At 36.3% G+C, this 20322-nt stretch overlaps 3 protein-coding genes across 4 annotated transcripts in view; 1 reads left to right on the plus strand and 2 right to left on the minus strand.

Moving 5' to 3' along the window:
* LOC108972146 overlaps positions 1-13330 on the plus strand; it is a gene marked incomplete at its 5' end in the record, with an annotated part of 33898 nt that extends 20568 nt beyond the window's left edge. The window contains 2 exon segments of one of the 2 annotated variants that reach the window (XM_018938648.1): positions 11454-11776; positions 12251-13330. In XM_018938648.1, the coding sequence (XP_018794193.1) occupies positions 11454-11776; positions 12251-12592 (665 nt within the window). 2 annotated transcript variants of the gene reach the window in all.
* A 2122-nt stretch (positions 13331-15452) lies between these two features.
* LOC108972142 (zinc finger protein 658B-like) lies at positions 15453-17431 on the minus strand. The gene is made up of 2 exons (XM_018938644.1): positions 15931-17431; positions 15453-15871 (listed from the first exon to the last, which is right to left on the minus strand). Exons 1-2 carry the CDS (start codon positions 17104-17106, stop codon positions 15500-15502), a joined length of 1548 nt encoding a protein of 515 aa, XP_018794189.1. The 5' UTR covers positions 17107-17431; the 3' UTR covers positions 15453-15499.
* A 422-nt stretch (positions 17432-17853) lies between these two features.
* Positions 17854-19905, minus strand: LOC108972144 (nedd8-activating enzyme E1 regulatory subunit). Its single transcript, XM_018938646.1, has 6 exons — positions 19557-19905; positions 19132-19504; positions 18914-19049; positions 18396-18860; positions 18092-18340; positions 17854-18030 (listed from the first exon to the last, which is right to left on the minus strand). The coding sequence occupies exons 1-6, from the start codon at positions 19787-19789 to the stop codon at positions 17918-17920; spliced, it is 1569 nt and encodes a 522-aa protein (XP_018794191.1). The 5' UTR covers positions 19790-19905; the 3' UTR covers positions 17854-17917.
* Between the last annotated feature and the right edge of the window lie 417 nt (positions 19906-20322).

Consider the following 20322-nt stretch of genomic DNA (forward strand, 5'->3'; position numbering starts at 1 on the left):
CGGGCCCAAAACGTGAAATTATCTGCTCACTGAAGTGTTCTTTCAATAAATCTATTGATTAATGCGATGTGTGGGAAGTGGCGCCGTCTTGTTGAAACCAAATGTCGCGAGTTCATGAGCTTGAATTTCAAATATATTATTATGGCGTGATAATAGTCTCCATAAACAGTTACGTTCTCTCCAGCAACATTTTTGAAGAAATATGCATCGATGATGTCGTTTTTTCTGGATGAAATGGCTCTTCTAAATCGACCTCAATGGTTGTATGAGTTCTAGCTGGACACTGGACGAGCTTTTCAAGCAGTAAAATTGAACATCATACTAGATGCCAGCGGCGTTAGCTGTTTGGAAAAAAATTAGATAAAATCATCTCAACATTTCCTTCACAAGTGTCCAGCTTTTGTCAGTTCAAAGCAAAATCACGTTTGATCCAATATTTTTTTATAACTTAAGCAGATTTTTGATCGGTTCAGAGCGTTTTGCCGATAGCTAATATCCACCTAAAAGAGTTTTTCCTACGTCTTCACAAATTACTGCACTTAAAAGTCTAAGTTTGATACCCTGTTCGAGGGATGAACTATCTAATCTAACCTAATCTAAATTTTAAACAAAATTTCGTCAAATTTTGTTTAATTGATTCGGTGAAGGGCTTAGTATAAACACCAAATTGGCATTTCTTTCCTTATAAAATTCTTTTCAATTACTAAATTTCAGTTCCACATCTTAAATTTTCCGCAATTTAGTTGATTAATTGTCTGCTGAGGCTACCTCACAAATATGCCAACAATACTAAGTCAATTTTTAATTCTCAACTAAACCCCCTCTTCACTGCCCAAATCGAGGAATGAGCTCCCAAAGTTGCACACGACAGCGACGGCATTAAAATCCAACACATTTCTGCAACTCACAACGTTTCGCAATCGCAATCGCAAAAGAAAATCACCAACTCGCATTCGCCACTGCAACCTTGGAAGACGCATTCCCATGCTCAGCAAAGACAAAACGACGAATTGTTGTTGTTTAGCCGCTTTGGCAGACCAGCAAGCGGCAATTGTTGCTGACATTGTCGCAGTGAAATTATTTTCGCCTTTGCATAAATTTAAAATACAATGAAGTCTGCACTTGTTGTTGTTTGTTGATGTTGTTGCTGCTATTGCTGCTGCTGCTGCCACTGACTGCTGTGGCAACAATTTAATTAAATGGCCCATGGTGGATTGTTGGCTGTAAATACTTCATGCACTTCATGAGCCCGAGCTTTCTGCTTGCTTTTGTGTATGCCTGTGTGTGTGTGTGTGTGTGTGTGTGGACCAGGTTCGCCTTCGCTGCCTCATCTGCATAAGGAAGAGTCAGAGACCCTACGTACATAAATTGCACAATTCACTTGCACATACACACTTGCTTATATGTATATATGTAGGTGTACCTCCTTCCTTCGCCAATTTGCTGCTCATTCAGCGCATTGCCTGCTGCTTCCTCGACTTTTGTTCAAATAATTTTTAGTGTGCGAAGATCAGCTTCTTGCTTACTCTTGCTCTAAGTATTGTTCATTTTTACTCCTGTTGTTGTAGTACAATTGCAGTCCCCACTTTCATTCGCAAGCGTTTCACATTGGTAGGGATCTTCTTCAGCCTCAGCCTCCTTCTCGACAAAACTCCCTTTCGGAGACAGCTACAAAAATATTTCACCGAAGATTTGTTATTTTAACGCCCATCGGGTATTTTTAATTTTGAACACACACTACCGCAGTTCGCAGGCATTTCCACACAAGCATATGCGTATATTTTTAAGCGTAGCATATGCGCCTTTGTCTCCTAGTTTGGGGACGCACTTACGGTAATGACAATTTCTTCGTTCTGTTCAACACTCGGTTCACACATCTTCATTTGCGCTTTGATTCCCACTTGACGGCTGTTGCATGCCACATTTGCCTGCAATTGCATACATATGTGGCACATTAAATCTCTGCCACAAAAAATAGTGGTACATCACTGTTTGTCATGGCAGGTCATGTTCACGCTTAATTTCAATTTTGTTAAATAAATTTGGCTTAATAAAGTGATGCCGCAATATTATGTGCGAAATCTTTTATAAAGATGTTTTTAAATCTCAATTTAGTTGCGGATCGCAATTGATGAGCAGTTGGCAAGTAGGGTTCACAGCGGCCATTTATCAGCTTGTTTTCTATAGTTTGTATGATATGAACATATTCAAAACAATCGGAATTTCAATTTAAATCTTAGGTCTAGGAATTCAAGGAATTTTTTATTGCTTTCAATTTCTCTAGTCAACATCGCCAATATTGAGTTGCCAAAACAAAAAAATACCCGTAAATTTTAGACATAACAATCATAACAAAGAATATCATGATCTTACTCTTAATCATGATATTGATTTTGTTCTTGTTCTTGGTATTATTACTAGTATTGGTCTCGGTTTTGGTCTTACTCTTGATTCTGATCTTGGTCATGGTTTAGTTTTGGTCACAATTTCGGTCTTTGTCTTAATCTTGTCCTTAGTCTTAGTCTTGCTTTTAGTTTTGGTATTCTTGTTGGTCTATATATTGTATTTGTTTTGGTTTTGGGCTTGTTCTTGATTTCAATATTGTGTTCTAATCATTGTTTTGTCTTGATCATGTTCTTGGAGTTAGTATTGTTAATAGTCCTGGTTTTGGTTTGGTCTTGAATTTCGTCTCCATCTTGAGCTTGTTCTTAGTTCTAGTATTGGTCTTTATCTTGATATTTGTTCTGGCCTTGGTTTTGGTATTAGTTTTGGTCCCGAATTTGGTCTTGGTCTTAATCTTGTTCTTGCTCTTGGTTTTGATTTGGTCTTGGTATTGGTCTTGTTCGTGATTTCGATCTTTGTTCTAATCTTTTTTTTTTTTTGACTTTGTCTTGACCTTGATGTTGCTCTTCATTACTCTTGTTCACGGTCTTGGTCTCAATATTGATATTAGTACTGCTCTTGATTTGGTGTTCGATTTCATCTTGCTCTTAGTCTTTATCGTGGTTATAGTCTTTATCTTTATTTGGTATTGATCCTGGCCTTGCTTTTCGCCTTAGTTTATATCCTGATATCGGTCTTTGTTTTAAACTTGTTCTTAGTTCTCTTAGTTTTAAACTTAGAATTGATCTTGGAATGGATATTGGAATTCTTATTAGTCTTGATTTTCGTCTTGTTTTGACTTTGAACTTGGTTTTAATCATTGTTTTGGCTTGATCTTGACCTTAGTCTTAGTCCAGTTATTGACCTTGGCATTGGTTGCGGTCTTGATCTTGGTCTAGATTTAGATTTTAGTCTTATTCTTAAACTAATTCTTTCATTTGATTGTATATACAGTCCTTAGTCTTGTTTGAAGTCTTTCTTCTTAATCTCGGTACTAGTTTTGTTTTCAATTTCTTCTCATAACCAAAACATTTAGATCGAAATTTCGCGCTGATTTTGCAATAGTAAATTATTTCAAATGCCAAATATTAGCTGTTGAAACCTGTTTGTTAAGCGCTGAATTTAAACAAGGCTTAACACTTGGATAAGCGTAAGATATACCAAAGCTTGCGTCGAGAAGTCAATTACAACTACGAGTCTCATAAATCAACATCACATTTTGCTGCAACATAGCAGATATCATTGATAGATTTGTATGTAAACAACATCCCTTTAACGAACATGCCACCGCAATCCCATTTGCCGTTGTATTATTTAAACTGAGCGACAACTTCAGCTCGAAGAACTAGTTCTCACATGCAAAGTCCAAATAAAAGGTCATATCGTTTATGTATCGCTGTCAAGATACACATGCGATTCGCTAACGGACTGACTTAGACGCGCTTGCTCGCGGCTAGCGTGCTGGCAGTTGCGCCACATAAGCATTTAATATTTATTTTATTATTATTTAAAAAACTTAACTACAAAAAAAATAAATTTTATTAATTCTGCTTGAAACAAAATAATGGTCGCTTAGGAAAACAAATGTTGCGTTGCAACAATAAATTATTTATGTGCAATTGACATGTACAAAGCGGCGCTGCAGCTTGGCAGCTGCGATGCATTCCACAGTGAACGTTCGGTAGCCCACATTGGCGCAACCTACTCGTAATTTAATAATCGGCAGTTGCTACTTGAGTGGCGGAGACAGGGCGCACTTGCGCGACCAACAATCAAGCAGTCGGCCGCTTAAAGATAATGTTGCGTTGATAAAAATTTAATGTGATGCTGATGTGCCGCCGCGCATAACGGTTAAGTGACATGCAAGGCTGCAAATACGTGTTTATAACCGTATCTAAAAAGCATTTAACTAGCTTATAAGTAACATAACGTTTGGCTGATAGTAAATTTTGCCAAGCCGATCTTTCGTGCATATGTTTATTGACATTAGGGTGGTGCGCTTTTTTGATGAGAAATATATTACCAGCATTCCGCGGCATCCATTTTAATCTGTAGTCAACGAAATGTACTGAAAACATTTTTCTCAGTCAAATTTGACCCGGACTGACCGCAAAAACAATTTTTCAGGTATTTTAATAAACAATTCTATAATCGTAAGCTGGGCTCCTAAACCAATGCATCCAATATCCAAAATACCTATACACTTGTTATAACCCTAGGTTAGCATGGGCTTTCCTTCAGCAAATTTTGGTTTCTACGATTTCGGCTCCTTTTAGTAGCGCCTTTCACTAGATTGTTGCACAGTTTCGACTTTATAATTTCAAACCCACGTCTCATCACCAATAATGTTGCATTTGACAACTCTAGGTTCCACAGCTACGTTGTCAAGCATTTCTTTTGTGACCTCTACTCGACGTAGTTTTTGCAGAAGATTCAGGTCTTTTGGTACGAGTCTAGCTTTTCGACACCTCATTTGAGGTGGCATTTTATCTCACCCTCGGAGTGGTCTAACGAGACTCCTGACTTGACCAACTCGTTTGCTGTTTTGTTGCCGAAAGTTTTCCTGCGACTGGCAATCTAGAACATAAACAAATTAAAGTTAATGTAAAGCTTTCTCATATCTGTTACCTATGCTAAAATTAACCTTTGGCTACGACAAGACTCGAAATACTGCCTGGCTATCTATCGTTTCAATTCCTCCTGTAGTTGTTCAGTAGCTTACTTCTTACTGAGTCTGGTAGACGGAGAGAGATATGAAGATCCTCGGAGTATACCCGCGTCCCTACTCAGCAGTTCACTCCGAACCCGTCTGCATTTACTAAAATAGTATCCTCTTCCTCTACTAAACCTCTTCTTGACTCACGTCTATAGAGTATTCTCACCTGGAAGTAGCTAATGACACCCAAGCTTGGGTGGATTTAGTCTGCTTTAGGCCGGATCATCAGATAGTTTCACTCAGCAGTAAACTGTAGTTAACGTTTCGCACCATAATATTCCAGCTTTCCATATAAAATCTGCATATGCCGACTTTTAATAGAAACACACATGCGCTTCCTTGCCATTAGCAAATATAATACCTTCAAATTGAAGTTTAGACACTGGGTCAAGAGGCCAACTCGTCAGAGAGGCAATTAGCATTTTTTCGTATGCTCACCGACCCATTACATGCATTTCAATTTGCTTACACTGTTGCTCTTTTCACCAAACACACACATAGCTGCCACTATCTGTCCATTACGAATCCGATTTTCCGATTGCGGCCACACGCAAATGCGGGTCAGTGATGTCGCGTAATTGCCAGCGCCTGCGCCCATGTTCAACTGTCAACCGGCCAACTTTTACACACAAAGTACTGTTATGCAAACTGCTACTCTACGCGTACCTACAATCTCAGCCTCTTTTAATCGGCTGACAAATCACGGAAAAAAGCGCAAAGCAATCACAAAGACCAGGCAAACGCCCAGCCCCACCTCGAACGTACACGCTTAGCGCCAAAGTGAGAAACGGCCAAGGATAAGTGACATAACTTCCGCCCGAAGAGCAAAAAGCAGAGCGCTGTGAAACGCACCAACACCAGCCGGCTAAGCGCCACATCGGTAGTGATCGTTGACCTTTGTATATGCGCGCGCTGTGAGCGACATCGAAACCGCGTGGCTTGTCGTGCGTGCATGCACTTCATTACTCACCCCGGGCGCGTTTGTCCGCTCCAGCTGCCTACTGGCAACGTGAACTGAGCAGCTTTTGAGCGCAAATCGATTTGGGTTCGCTTGTGTGTTTGCCTCCGTTGTTTTTTGGCAGTTGGTTGCTTGAGCCTCTTAGGCGTGTTGACAAGAGGAAATAAAAGTGCAAACGTTTAATTGCCAGTTTGCATTTCGGGCTGGTAACAAAAACGAACACGAACCGCGCATTTGCTTCGCGCAACCTCAGCGCGGTGCGTTCCTTGCGACTTTTTTCCTTTTATTCGCAACGATATGCTTGGAATTTGCAACTGTTTGTATTACTGTACTCCCAACGGTTTTAACTGTTTGTCGCATTTTTTCGGCCTATCGGTCTCCATGTTTAATTCGTTTTTTTTTTTTTTTGTTTTTTTTTTTTTCTTTGTTATTGTCAAAGGATTTGCGGCGCGTGTCTTTTCGTTCTCAACAAATCGTTAATCTGTTCGTCTGTTTCACTTTGTAACCAAACTTTTTTCCTCTCAGCATTGTGCACACATACATATGTGCATGTTTCACCCACATTTTTTATACAAAAAAAATGTTTATTTTTCATGTATCTTTTGGCTCCAACTTCTTACATATTCGTTAATTCTTCATGGTGTTTTTTGTCTCCTTAAAAAGGAGGGAAGCAAAAGCCGAGTCTTAATTGAGTTTTTTTAATTTGATTCAGAAGAGGCTTAGATCGCTTGCAGTATTACATTTAGGGTTTTGTTTATTTTTAATGAGTCTGTCGAAGTTGATGATCACGCGGAACTCGAGGATTGTTCCAACCCATGTTGTTCTCTGGAACGAGCCTATTTCCTATGCCAATTCTTCGTTGTAGGCTTCAAAGTATTTAAGATCTTCTGAAGGGACCTAGTTTTGTATCCGTAGAAGGACTATTATATCTGGAATATTTACCAAAATTATTTGGGTTCTTTTCACAGCACAAGAATGTTTGGGATTTTCTTTCTCGTATCGCACAGCGGCCAGAAGTGTCTTGGGAAGCAGGGCAGCAGTGGAAAGGATTGTCACAAGCAAGCAACTTCACTACACAAAATTCCTATTAGCACACGATAGAAGAGACTGTAAGAACATGATGGGAATGCTCGAGAAGACTACAGGAAATGCCTAGAACAGGGCACCAGGGGAACCAGGGAGCATCTCTTGTGTACTTGTTCCGCATTGGCAAGACTACGTGTTAGCATCTAAGATCCCGACAGTATGATACACTGGAGGAGGTATCGATAGTAAGGCCGCAGATTCTGTTAAAATTCGCGTCAAGTGCAGGCAGAAACACCATCTGGTACCTCATAGAACCATACTGGTCCTTGCGTGGCTTATTGGCCTTTCAGATTAACCTAACCCCAAAGCTTTGTTTTTTTTTTTTTGGTACTCATACAATAACAACAACCAAAGCTTGTGCCAACTCCTACTCCAATTTGCGATTTGATTTGAAGCAACACAAATACAAAAAAAAACCCAGCGTCCTTCGACCGTCAGTCACGCACTCGACCATAAACATGCCTGATCGCCTGACCATTTAACGATTTGTTGAATTACTTAAATTTTTTCTAATTTCTTAACTGTGCAGAAAATAACAACAACATATGTACATGTAAAAGACAAGCGTAACAACAAATCGCCAGATTACACACGCGATCCAACTTAGTTTCGGTGATTTAAGTTAACTGCGTTGCTACCATAGTGCTTGTTATTGTTCTTGTTGCTTTTTACACTGGTTTTTCCTTTCTCCTTTCATTTTTTTATTTGCTGTTTTCTATGTTTGACGTTTGTTTGTTTAACTTTTCGCTGTGCAACACGAAGTCAACTTGCGCTTAACTGTTCTTCCCGAAAAAATTCGAGTGTAGTGGCGAGTAAAGCAACGAAAAATAGTTAACAAATTCCGTAACTCAGCGTTGAACATCGCCAATGGCTAATTGGCTTTTCGATTACATTTTTTCCTTTTTTTCTCTTTTTTTCTGCAAAAATGCTAATAGTGAACATCGGCGATTTGTCATTGCTGTAATACGCATGACAAAATGTACTTCTTGAGTAAAATTTTATAAAAATTGAGTTTGTTAAATATATTTGAATTTCAATCACTTTAACTTTGCTTAAAAGTTTTTATATGCTGAATAGGGTATATTGAGTTAAGGTGAAGTTTGTAACACCCTAAGTTTTCTTATGGAACATTGGACACTATAAAATGTATTTATATATACATTAATGATCAGCATACCAAACTGAGTCAATTTAGCCATGGGTCTGTCTATATTATATATTGGGTAGTCGAAAAATTCTTTTCGTACTTCTAATCAAACTTCAACTTTTTTTTCAAAACTTCCCAGCCAACCTCTCCCAGTTTTTGCCGAGTCATCAAAGACTGGTCTAGCGTTGTCCTGATGGAAGACGAAGTCCGTTCTGTTGATCAGTTCTGGTCGTTTTTTTTTCGATTGCTTGTTTCAATCTCGTCAGTTGTTGACAGTAAAATTTAGAATCAATCGTTCGACTAGGCCTTTCCAATCCCGCCAAAGACTTAGCATAACCTTTCGAGGCGTCAATTCAGGTTTTGCGACCATTTGTTGAGCTTCACCACGCTCGGATCATGATCTTTTTCTCACACTATTGTCGTATTTGGTACACTTATCGTCTCCTGTTACCATTCGCTTCAGAAATGGTTCGACTTCATCGTTTCCGCAAAGGATCCCAGATGTTAGTTCGGTATATTAAATTTTTCACAGACCATTCATGTGGTATCCAAACATCGAACTTCTTTTTACAGCCAGCCTTTTTTAAATGGATCAGAACTGTTTGATGATGAATGTTAAGTTCCTTAGCGATGTCGTGGCTGCTTATGTGACGGTCATAGTCAATCTTTTACATAATTTCATCGAGTTTTTTAACGATAGGTGCATCTTTCACATCGAAAGTTTCAGAAGGGAAGCGAGCGAACCATTGCTGTGCTACAAGAACTGATACGTCTCCATAAACTTCACAAATTTCATTGATGACTTGCGTAGCATCTTCCCTTTTTGTATACAAAATTTCAAAATATAGCAAATTTCTTCATTATTTTCGCTTATTTTTGAGCAGCTGTTGGTTAAATGAAGCTTAAAATCGCACCTTTCCAGCACTATTTGGTATGACACAATGTGATTGGTAGCGCTGAAAATGTACGACTGCAATGACATCTATTGACGAAATACGAAAAGACTTTTTCGACTACCCAATATTTTATTCATCGACCTGATTACTACTTTCATTACACATTTATTGCATTTATATATACATATTCAAAGCATATGTATATATGTACGTTCGACAAACTGATTCAGCCTTATTAATTAGTAACGTTTGCCAAGTGAAAGTTAAGCCAAACACAAGCATATATACCTACACACGATTACTTTAGCACATGATTCAATGAATAATCAACAGAGATTATTATCAAATATATTGGTAGTTTTTTGTTTGCAAATAAACACTCGCAAATTTCAAACACACAACCACACTCATACATATACGAGCAATTACACACATAATCATGCCGTTGTTTTTGAGCAAACAATTTACATTCGTATAAATAATTGAGTGTGTAATCGAACGCGAATACTTAGCAAACAGACAGGCAAAGGCAAACAACTCGTGCCACTGACATGCCAAACAAACATATAAGCATACATACATATGTAACTACATATATACCACGAAGCCACCAGCTGAAACCACACCCCCAACTGTTGACTGTCAACGAAGTCATTCATAACTATGAAGGCGATAAATATTGAAATTTTAAAGCATTTGAGTAGATATCCTTCCCTCTCGCTCCAGCCGCCTTTCAAACTCATATTTATTTTGATATGCGAGTATCTATTTACATACGTAAACCCAAAGTCGAAGGAAGTCATGTGTATGCCAGCGCTAAGGATCTATATGTGCATATATGTGAATATGATGTGTGCAATCGTGTGACTAAGACTTTTCTTTGATCTTAAAGTGCGCTATTAATGACACGCTGCGATAAAAGTCAACACCAATTTGTATTGTGACGTGTTGTTACCAATGAACCGCCGAAATCCAAGCCAACATATATGCACCTATAATAACTGTATATTGTACATGTTCATATGACTGTTTATTTATGCATATGTTTGTATATTATACATAAGCCATAAATAAACTCACTTTAAACTGCCTACATCACTCATACGCCTCGTTGTGCCTTTAAAGCGTTTAAAACAAATGCGGTGCATAGTCAGCCTGTCGCTTTTCAGATCATACGCTATGCATTTAACTGAAATGAAATGTGAATGAAAATGTTGGCATACAAGGCTACATGTGTTCGTTTACAAGAAAGCAACAACAAAAAGTAATAATAAATAGTTTGATAAAATGTATAATTCCATTGCCGTGTCACTGCAGCCAGCAAACAAGCAGTTGTTGTTATTATTGTGGCTTGGAGTGGATCGGTTTTGGCAACGCCCCAACATTCACTCCTTCAATATGTGACAACTGGACACTTGTAAGTACAGTTGTTCACATATACATATATGAAAAAAAGCTAGGCGACTGCACGAGAACACTTTCTCAATATAACAAGTGTGTGGAAAATTTAATGATTTGTTGGTACAGGTGTCTTTTTCAAAGACGATGATAAATGTTTGTTTCAAAATCTTTTTTTTTTTTTTTGTCAGTCCGGGTCAAATTTGATCATATATACATGTGATGCATATTGGAAAACTTTTGTAATCGAAGTCTAAAGGATGATTTTGAATATACAATTACAAAAATTAACCTTCGAATCCAACAAACTTTAAGTATGGTCCCAGATTACTCCAATTTCTTTTTGATTTCGAATTAGAGAACTAGAAAATACCACCGAGCTAACCAACGGTAGTCTCTAAATACAGTGACTAAGCTACGATTATACATATTGTATAATTCTAAACAAATTTCGAGACAGACCCTAAAACATAATCTTTTTGACAGTGAAGACATTAACTTTGACCTTTTTGGCTTTCATCCAGACCACTGCAGTGTCTTGGAAGCAAAGATCACAGCAATATCCAGAGTAGTAACAAAAGTTTTGATGTTCTGATAAGGAGTCAGGACAACAAGGAATATATTAATATTATTATAGCCAAGGGGCTTTAAAATCGTGATTTTTTCTAAGGTTTCGTCAAAGATAGTGAAAGAACGCCTTGATCTTTTGTTGGATCTAATTATTAGAGCAATGGATACTACCTATCTAGCTACCTACGCTCTCAATTATGAATAATAAAATTTTCGGAAAGATATTTCTAATATTCGCACAATTTGAAGCCTTACTAAAGTATTTCGTTAAATTGTTATCTTTACTCTTTCTTTTTTCAGCTGGTCGCACACAACCGTGGTGGTGTCGTAACAATCGCAATGGCGGCTCGAATGGTCGTTCCACACTCTCCATCAAACATCAAGCCGACAGCATAAGAAGACGTCCGAATAGTAACTCTGGTGTTTGGTCATGGAGTCGCCGTTCGTCGGCTAGTCCAGATCAAATTGGACCACCGTCATCGTCGCCAGCCGAAAATCATTACACACACATGGACGATGCATATAGTCCAGTTAATGAGGCATTGTACGCTGAATTGGATCGCGAATCGGTACGTTCGGCAAATCCGTCATATCAAAATACGGCCTACAGTCAGTGTGGTGAGGTGAGTTAAGGCAATAGACAGAATTTCGGAATTCAGAATTTTTTAGTTCGTTAAATTAGTTTCTATAAATTTTTTTATAATCAAAAAAGTTTTTTCCCGATTTAATAATAATCACTGAAGTCATGGTCGGTATTGTAGGAAGATGATCCCAAAAGCGTTCGATGGTTTTTCAAAATAAGCTGTTAGAATSACATCCAAATCGATTCGGCTGCGTAGAATCATTCATCATAAAAAACCCATTTGTTTACGATAATCAGCTCCAGCGTTTTATGAAATTTATTCTAGAAATATATTATCCCGAAATATAATATAATAGAAGCTTATCCAAATTGACTAAAAGTTATATGTAAAATAATTGTCGAGTTCAATTTTTATTTTAAAAAGTTTTCAAACAACCACACTCATTGTGACGCAATTGTTTGTGTAATCGAAAATCAACTAAAACAATAAATTCTTCTTAATTTTACCTTTCAGAAATACAATTTCCAACAACACGAGCAAGACATTCCGATGGTGGTGTCATCAGCGCCCAGCAGCGCCTATTATTCCGACCTCTCGGTGACCGCCATGCCAGGCGGCGGCAATGAGCGTGCCTACGAAATAGTTGGCCTCACGGTCATGTCACAACCACTGCCCAACTGGGAAGGCAGTAGCGGCGGCGGTGGGGTCATGGGGGTAGGTGTTGGCGGTACAATGGGCCCCCTCGGCAGCGGCGGACCAAACGAAGCCTCGCAACGGCGCATACCACGCTTAGCGGCCATCAATGAGACAAGCACAAGCACCGTGGCGGCAACAGTGCCCTCAGACTATGTATGAGATACGGAGGATGAGCGGCAGTGCGAGGAGGGTGTATAGCGGTTTTAAAAAGCATTTTAATGAAATTGTTTTCAAATATGCACTTGACGAAGTGTAGCATACTTTACGGGCGTTAGTTGTTATGAACAAATGGCAACGGTAGTTTGCTGGAGACGGAAAGCAGCAGATAAATGTAAAAAAATCATATTTAGGGCAGTAAAAACGAAAGTGGGAAGTGGGAATTCAACGAGCTTATATTTGTTAATAAATAATTTATTGTGAATTATTCAAAACTGTTGAAACAGTGAGATTCTTGAAAGCATAAAGCGCTATTTATGTAGAGTTATATTAGATTAAACTATTATATTATATATGTATACATAGAATGTATCTTTGAGGTAAAAATAATGTTAAAGTGCTTACGAATATTTATAGAATTGCTATATTATGGTATGAAATGGAAGGTGAAACAATAAAACAAAGCAAAAAAATAATTATTGTAATTATTCTATTGTAATTGAGTTAGTATGTAAGTCTGTTAAGAGTTAACGATTTAATCGTTGGTGATATTTAGCCTAAATATTTAGTGTGGACACATAGATGTGCGAATTGGCGTTAAAATGCGACAAGTAAACTTTGTATATGAAATGCGGTATACGTTTAGAAATAAATACACACACACATGCGTATACAAAGATGTTTTAGAATTAGAGACAGCTATCTATGTATACAATGTAGAAGCAAGAAAAGAGAAATTACAAAAAAAGATTTCAAAAAAATATTTAAAAAAAATTTTAAAAAAATATAATTAAAAATTATATAAAAATGTTTAAAAAAAATATTTAAAAATATATAATTAAAAACTATAAAAAAAAATATTAAAAAAATATACATAAAAAAGCTACGCGAGTTAAACATTATTAGAGACATATTGAAATCCTTAAAGGAACATATTAGAATAATGCATATTTAGCTGTTAAGCGTGCGTGTATGTAAAATGTACATATATAATGTAAAGGACGAAAGAGTTCACGAAAATACCGATATTTCTCTTAAAGCTTAGAAATTACATTGACACCCACCATATAAAAGTCTCTAAGTACATTCAAAATGGCAATTTAATGCTTTCGAAATCAATACTTTTGTGCATTGACTCAAAAGTGCGATTAAAGGGTTATATACAGTTAGAAGGCCATAAAAACGAAATTAACATATTAATAAAAATATGAGTTTGGAAAGGAACTACAGCTGATATCCGGTAACTTCTTCCGAAAAGACTCTGAACTGAATCCTCTGAAATTGAAAAACCAAACAAATTTCGTTAAAATAATGTTAAAGTTAGTACTTAATCAAAGAAATAAGCAAAATAATTTGTTTTAACAAAATAACGGTTTCTCACAACTTTTGTCCTTTAACTCATAAGTGCACGTTGATATTTTGTGTGTATTGAAGTTCTCTAAAATATTTGGGCTTATTTTTTGTCACGCTAGGAGAGCCTGCTCCCACAATTCATTTAGTTCTTGAAGCTTCCTTTTCCGAATTTTTTTTTTGTTAAAATGGCCCAAAAGTTCTCAATGGGGTTAAAATGAGTTCTACAGAATATCAATATTAACTGTGATAGGCATTAACCAACAATCCGACACAGATCATTTGCGGGAAAAGAACCACAAGCCATCAGTGATCCACCTTCAAATTTCATTTTTTGGCATATGTTGGAATCCTGAAGACCAACCATTTTGTCAACCGATGTCCATGAGCCCCCACCTGATCCTATTCGATTAATTTTGGTTTCATCGGACATTTCTTCCAATCAAGCATGTTGAATTATTCATATTTTGGCGAACTCTAATCGAACTTAACGGTGCTTATCACTTAAGAACGGGCTTTTTACCATCGCTCTGGCTTTAAGCCCGTTATTTTTCAGGCAAATCGGTACAGTCTTAACACTGGCATTGCCTTTATGGTCCTCTCTGATGACTTTATTAGTTTCCACAGCGGTTTTTATTGCGAACAACCTCTGCTTTTTCGCCATAAACGAACTCAATTTACATATATTCGTGAACACTTTTGTCCCTTACTGTACATATTTGTATGTTAAACTTAGTTTGTGTATGTATAAAGTTATTGTATTAAAGTGAAAAAATCGCATATTTATATATTGTAAATGTTTCCGTATTGACTGAGCCTATTTACTTGCATATGTATGTATGTATGTACATATGTGCACTTTTAACTATACTATTATCATAATAACACGTAAACCAATAACAATGACCTTGCCTCACAATGCATATTGCATACATACATTATTTTTACATATGCATATGTACATATACATACATACAATTATTTACAACTTAATTGTTATAAAACAAATATACATTCAATATTTACAAGCTGCTGATTTCAAAGGATATTCTGATGTGCTCTAGCAAGTAAGCGTTAAAAAGAATAATCAGAAAACGAACTCTATATCCGATATGAATTTATATATTTTTTACCTCTCTGTCAGACATATTGTACATACATATTCACAAAATATTAAATTTATAATTGCGCTTATTTAAAAAACGAAAAAGATTTTTGACTTTTTTATAAAAGTTGTGAGAATATCTGTTTTAATAGATACCTCTTCTTATTACCTTTTATTTGTTACAATTTTTGCAAAACCATTTTGTTAAACTAAAAATCCGCCTTGCAGGTAAATACTTATATTAATTATTATGAAAATATTATTACTTTCTGACCAATATAATTCTAAAACTTTCATCTTGAGTGGCCGAATATGTAATTTATAAAATACTATATATGTGGACGTAACATAGTTTAATATTTTTTAAGAAAATAAAGAATGAACTTTTAATATAAAAAAATGTTTTTGGATGTTGCATCGTGCCGATTGAGTAAAAAATTATTACAACACTTTGCTTAATATTCTGAATTTTCTGCATTTTTGAGTACAGTTTCTTGCGCAGATTTCTGCTTTTCACTTTTTTTCGCTTTTGAACTATGCACAACTTGTCGCTGATGAATCTTTCGATGCGTGCGCAATGCTGCTGGTTGTAAAAAGCGTTTACCACATTCCGGACATTCATTCGGTTTCTCGCCCGTGTGGGTCATTTCATGGTACTTGCGCGTGTCCGGCTTAGCAAAAGTTCGCTCACAATAGCGGCATGCATAATCTTTGGCACGCTCATGCACAGTGCGTACATGTGTTTTTAAATTGCCTGAGCTATTACAAATGTGTGTGCAAAACCGACATGGCCATGTACGTTCCAGCGTATGATAATTAATATGCACCTAGAAAGAATGAAAGGAAAATATGGAAAAGTGTTTTTATAGTGCATTAAAGCAGCTACCTTCAACTCGTTCATTGTGGTTTTTCGCATGCCACAATGTGGACACACATAGTTCTTAATTCCGGCATGTCGCATAAGATGCACCTTTAGCTTATCCTTATTTGCGAATCGACGCATGCAATTCGGCTGGTCGCAAGCGTAGGGACGTTCAGATTTGTCCTTGTGCGTGTAATGATGATCGTTTAGCATTGTGGTCGTTTTAAATACTTTGCCACAAATCTCACAAATGTGCGTTTTCAACTCCGGTCCCAATTTATGATATTTGCGCTGATGCATCACTAATGTTGGCTTGTGCTTATATACTTTGTCACAACCGTCTTGATCGCAAGCGTACTGAAAACTATATCCCTCATGCTGTCTAAGATGCCTTGCCAATGCGCTTCTACGATTAAATGCTTTGGTGCAATCCTCTTGCGAACAAGGATACGGCATAAGGCCTTCATGTTCGCGTTTGTGCGCAATGAGACGATGTTCAACAAAGAATCGTGACGGGCAGATATCACAACGGTAAGTTACTTTCATTTCGCAGTCAGGCAATTTTTTTAGATTCGTTTTTTCTGATTGCACCCTTCTAATACTATTTAATTTAATTTTATCAACATTTTCGTAACTTTTACAGTTTTCATTAAGAGAAGAATTGTTGCTGAGGTTATCCACAACATCAGAATAACAGTTGTCTTCATTATTACCATGCATGTTTGGTGTTGACATTTCTTGTCCATAGTATTCTGCATTTTCTATTTCATATTTCTTATTACAATCATCAGAAGTAATTGAAATTTGCTTTTCCAAATTATCTTTATATTTTACAGGGCTAGCAAGATGATTTAGTTCGTTCACTCGAGTAAGGCTTCTCGACGGATCTTCCAATACTAATATGGGGACTTCGTCCTCTGAAAGCAATGATTTCTTAATCAATATCAGCTTTTCAAAATGTTGAATTGTTTCTCTACACATTTCTCGAAACTCATAGAAATCATTAACCTTCTGATAACAACATTCGCATAAAAATTTTGGATATTCGTCTCCAAGAGATATCTCTACCGAGATACAGCTGGCAAATTTCTTTGCGATATCCGGTGTTTCGAAAATGTGAACTTTATTCATTGCATTTAAATTTTTGTGTGAATTTAATTCTTTTGTACAAGCTCGGCATGTATAAGCAAGTTCATCCATATTGAAGGGTTTAGACGAATGTACATATTACTGCGGTTGAACTTTATTAACTGGATTGAACAGTAGGAGATTGATGACAAACACAAATTTATATTTGATCAGCAACTTTAAGTTTATAATGAATCTTTAGGTAGAGAAATATGGCAGCAGCATTTCCCTATATGTGATAATTCTGGAACATCATTCCTCCATTGAGAAATACACTTTTATCAACAGTTCCAAAATACCTAAACACGGTATGTATACGTCGAAGTTACATCGGTGTATAGAGAATTTTAAATTTTTTACTTGCACTATAGGGTTTTATGAAAATATTATTGTTTACGTGAAGGCGTTTATATGCATTTTATTGTATCAGCTGTTTTGGGAGCCCAATTGCAATCAAAACAGGGTTGCCAAGTTTATTTGATATTTTTGGTTGATGTATTCGCTACGTCAAAGAATTTTTATTTACGTTCTATGATAGAAGAAAAGTACTTATCGTCACTTAAAATGTAAAATATCCTATCATCAAAAAATTCAAAATTGGGTATCTTATTGATCACTACTTCGAATTACAAATATAATATTTCATATGTGCAACATTTTCAAGTTCTTCGGTCATATATGAACCAGTGTTAACCAATATTAACATTTTTTTCACTCTTGTTCCATTTTATAGAGTGTTTCATTCACTTCACTGTATGTAAATTTTCGAAAATATTGTTACGTTATTTTAGCTGACTATATATTTTATACAAGGTATAATTGAAATTTGGTGGTATATTTATTTCTGTTAGATTTTTTGCATTAACATACAAAATGGAAACCTTTAAAGTTTAAATGTTATTGTTTCGGAAGTAATGGCATTGTATAAAAACGTATTATCGATAGGTTTATATTGTTTGGTTACAATCTTTATGACCTCCTGGGCTACACAACCACCTGTTAGATTAAAAAAAGTTTTAATTATTAAAAAAAATTTATACACTTATGTACACATTACCTATGAACGCTGATATTGAATGTATCTCCGAGCCACCGTAACGACAAATTTCATGTATCAAGTCATCACTAATAGAGGCATGAACTCCCCAATCCGACAGCATTTTACTTGCGACCGTTTTTAGCTCTTTCACATCGTTTTCAACGTAACATTCACCCGGTACATTACCACATTCCGATACAAAACGCTCATATGCACGTAGGGCCACATAATGTTCAGCCAGCGTACCTTGAATCTCTAAATCATCAACTAAAAAATCAATGGTAAGGAAAATAATCAACCTAAATCAATGCATTTAACGAACCGAATGAAAGTATGTTACTGCTTTTAGCATTTTCATCAGTAATTTTAGTGCCACGTAAAACTGCTAGACCAGCTGCTTCTTTGCAAAATAAGCGTACTGTTTTTTCACTAATGGTGTCTTCAGGCAAACCAAGTTCTTTTAAGTATTTCTGACATTTGCGATAAACGTTGTCCGCATCATGTAAAGCTTGTTGACGGTAAATATTCTGTAATGTTATATATGGTTCAGTGTCAGCAGTCATATCCGGTAGCACACCAGGAAGTGGCAACAACCCATTATTATCATTCTCTACAAATTCTTTTAAAGCTTTGGTTATTATCCAGAAGGGGCTGCTTTGTTTGTTAAGGTTCGTACAAGCATTATCCTGGAAAATCGTTTTGATCGAAGAAGACACATTACCTCCACCTAAAGCAGTATTTATCGCTTTAATGGCTTCTTCATAATTTTCCTCATCTGCCGTCATTGCTGAAATTTTAATAATTTGATAAATAACAAATTATTTAAATTTATTAGTTTACCTGCGCGAATCATTTCCTTCAACTCCGACTTTTGCTTATAATTCGCAGGAAAGTGTCCACCGTACTTCTGTTTCCATCCTTGCAGGAATTTATTAAGCACCAACAGCCATGGAACCTTACTAGTTATTTCTGTGCTCTAAAGAAATCAATAAAAATATACTTTAAAGCAATTAACCTCTAGAATTTTAGAAAATATTTTATATTCATAAAAAGTTTACCTCGAAATGTTTTTGTAATGCGGGAAAGGGTTGTTCTAGTCGGAGATCATACTGACGGTTATCGGGATGTGATTCAATGACACAATGTTCTTTTATTTGTAAGCGAATAGAACCAAAAAAGCCCAATGATCTGCAATAGATAAATGGAATATTTGCCTCCCAGAGACGGTCCGATAATCCCCACAAGGCTTTTTCATTCAGATTCGATGCAATGACTACATCAAATGTATCGAAAAATGCCGGTCGATTTGATAGTATCCAATCCACACTTTCATCTACAAAATCACCATTAACGTCTGTGTTTAATTCTTGAAGCAATTGCATGCAGGCTCTTGCTTTGGATTGACCAAGAAATGAGGCGTCCAAAAAGAAACTGAAAATATTAAATTTAAAAATTTTAGTGTGTAAACTATTAATTCAAATACTTTATTCCCAAATCATCTTCGGTGACTACGTTTCCATCTACGATAGTGAAGCCACCAATGCCGGGTAGGACAAGACTTTTCAGAACTTCACATCCTAGTGCCGTTGCATTCAGCAAACAAATTGTAGAACTTTCCAACAAGCCTTGACCATGCTCTCCCCATAAACGTATTTGACGATCATATTTTCTGCTTTTATCTGATTGTTCTGGAGATTTTGGCGCCGGTGATGACATTACTTGCTTGTTATTTATTGTATGCTGAAGGCGGTCAATGGCAGATGTTGGATCTAACAAAAAACAGAAAAACAGCTGATTTCTGCAAATTAGACTGTTTTTTTGTTATTCGATTTTTGTCGGGGAACTGTCTCAACAGAGGGATGCCAGAAGAAATAAATCAATTGACATTACCTACAATTTGTTAATTCAAGTTATTGATTATAAAACACCAAAAATGAGTATGCAATGTCATATATATATATTATATAAAGATGTATGTATATGTATATATTATTAGCAAATAAATCATTATCGATAATAGAAAACAAAAGAAAATACTATTTACGTTATTTGCAAATGTTGGTATAGTTGTTGTTGTAACGGTTATCTACTCTTTGAAAATGCTTCAATATCTGGTTAGCAGCCATCTGTCAGTTCAGTTCTGGTTAAAAAATGTTCTTTACAGAAGAAATGACTTTTACCGAGCTATTCTGTGCTGTGATACAGTCTCAAGACTCTAAATTTGAGGTTTTAAGTTAGAGAAAATTTTT

The sequence above is a fragment of the Bactrocera latifrons genome, unplaced genomic scaffold (genome assembly GCF_001853355.1).
Source record: "Bactrocera latifrons isolate USDA-ARS-PBARC rearing strain unplaced genomic scaffold, ASM185335v1 scaffold_380, whole genome shotgun sequence".
NCBI classification, from domain to species: Eukaryota; Metazoa; Arthropoda; class Insecta; order Diptera; family Tephritidae; genus Bactrocera; species Bactrocera latifrons.

Excerpts from the sequence above, each read along its gene's own strand:
- LOC108972144 (XM_018938646.1), bottom strand. The coding sequence starts at position 19,789 with ATGTCATCACCGGCGCCAAAATCTCCAGAACAATCAGATAAAAGCAGA. Across the intron at positions 18,861-18,913 it reads GAAGGAAATGATTCGCGCAG|CAATGACGGCAGATGAGGAA; the intron begins GTAAACTAATAA and ends TTAAAATTTCAG. Across the intron at positions 18,031-18,091 it reads TTCAATATCAGCGTTCATAG|GTGGTTGTGTAGCCCAGGAG; the intron begins GTAATGTGTACA and ends TTAATCTAACAG.
- LOC108972142 (XM_018938644.1), bottom strand. The coding sequence starts at position 17,106 with ATGGATGAACTTGCTTATACATGCCGAGCTTGTACAAAAGAATTAAAT. Across the intron at positions 15,872-15,930 it reads CCACAATGAACGAGTTGAAG|GTGCATATTAATTATCATAC; the intron begins GTAGCTGCTTTA and ends CATTCTTTCTAG.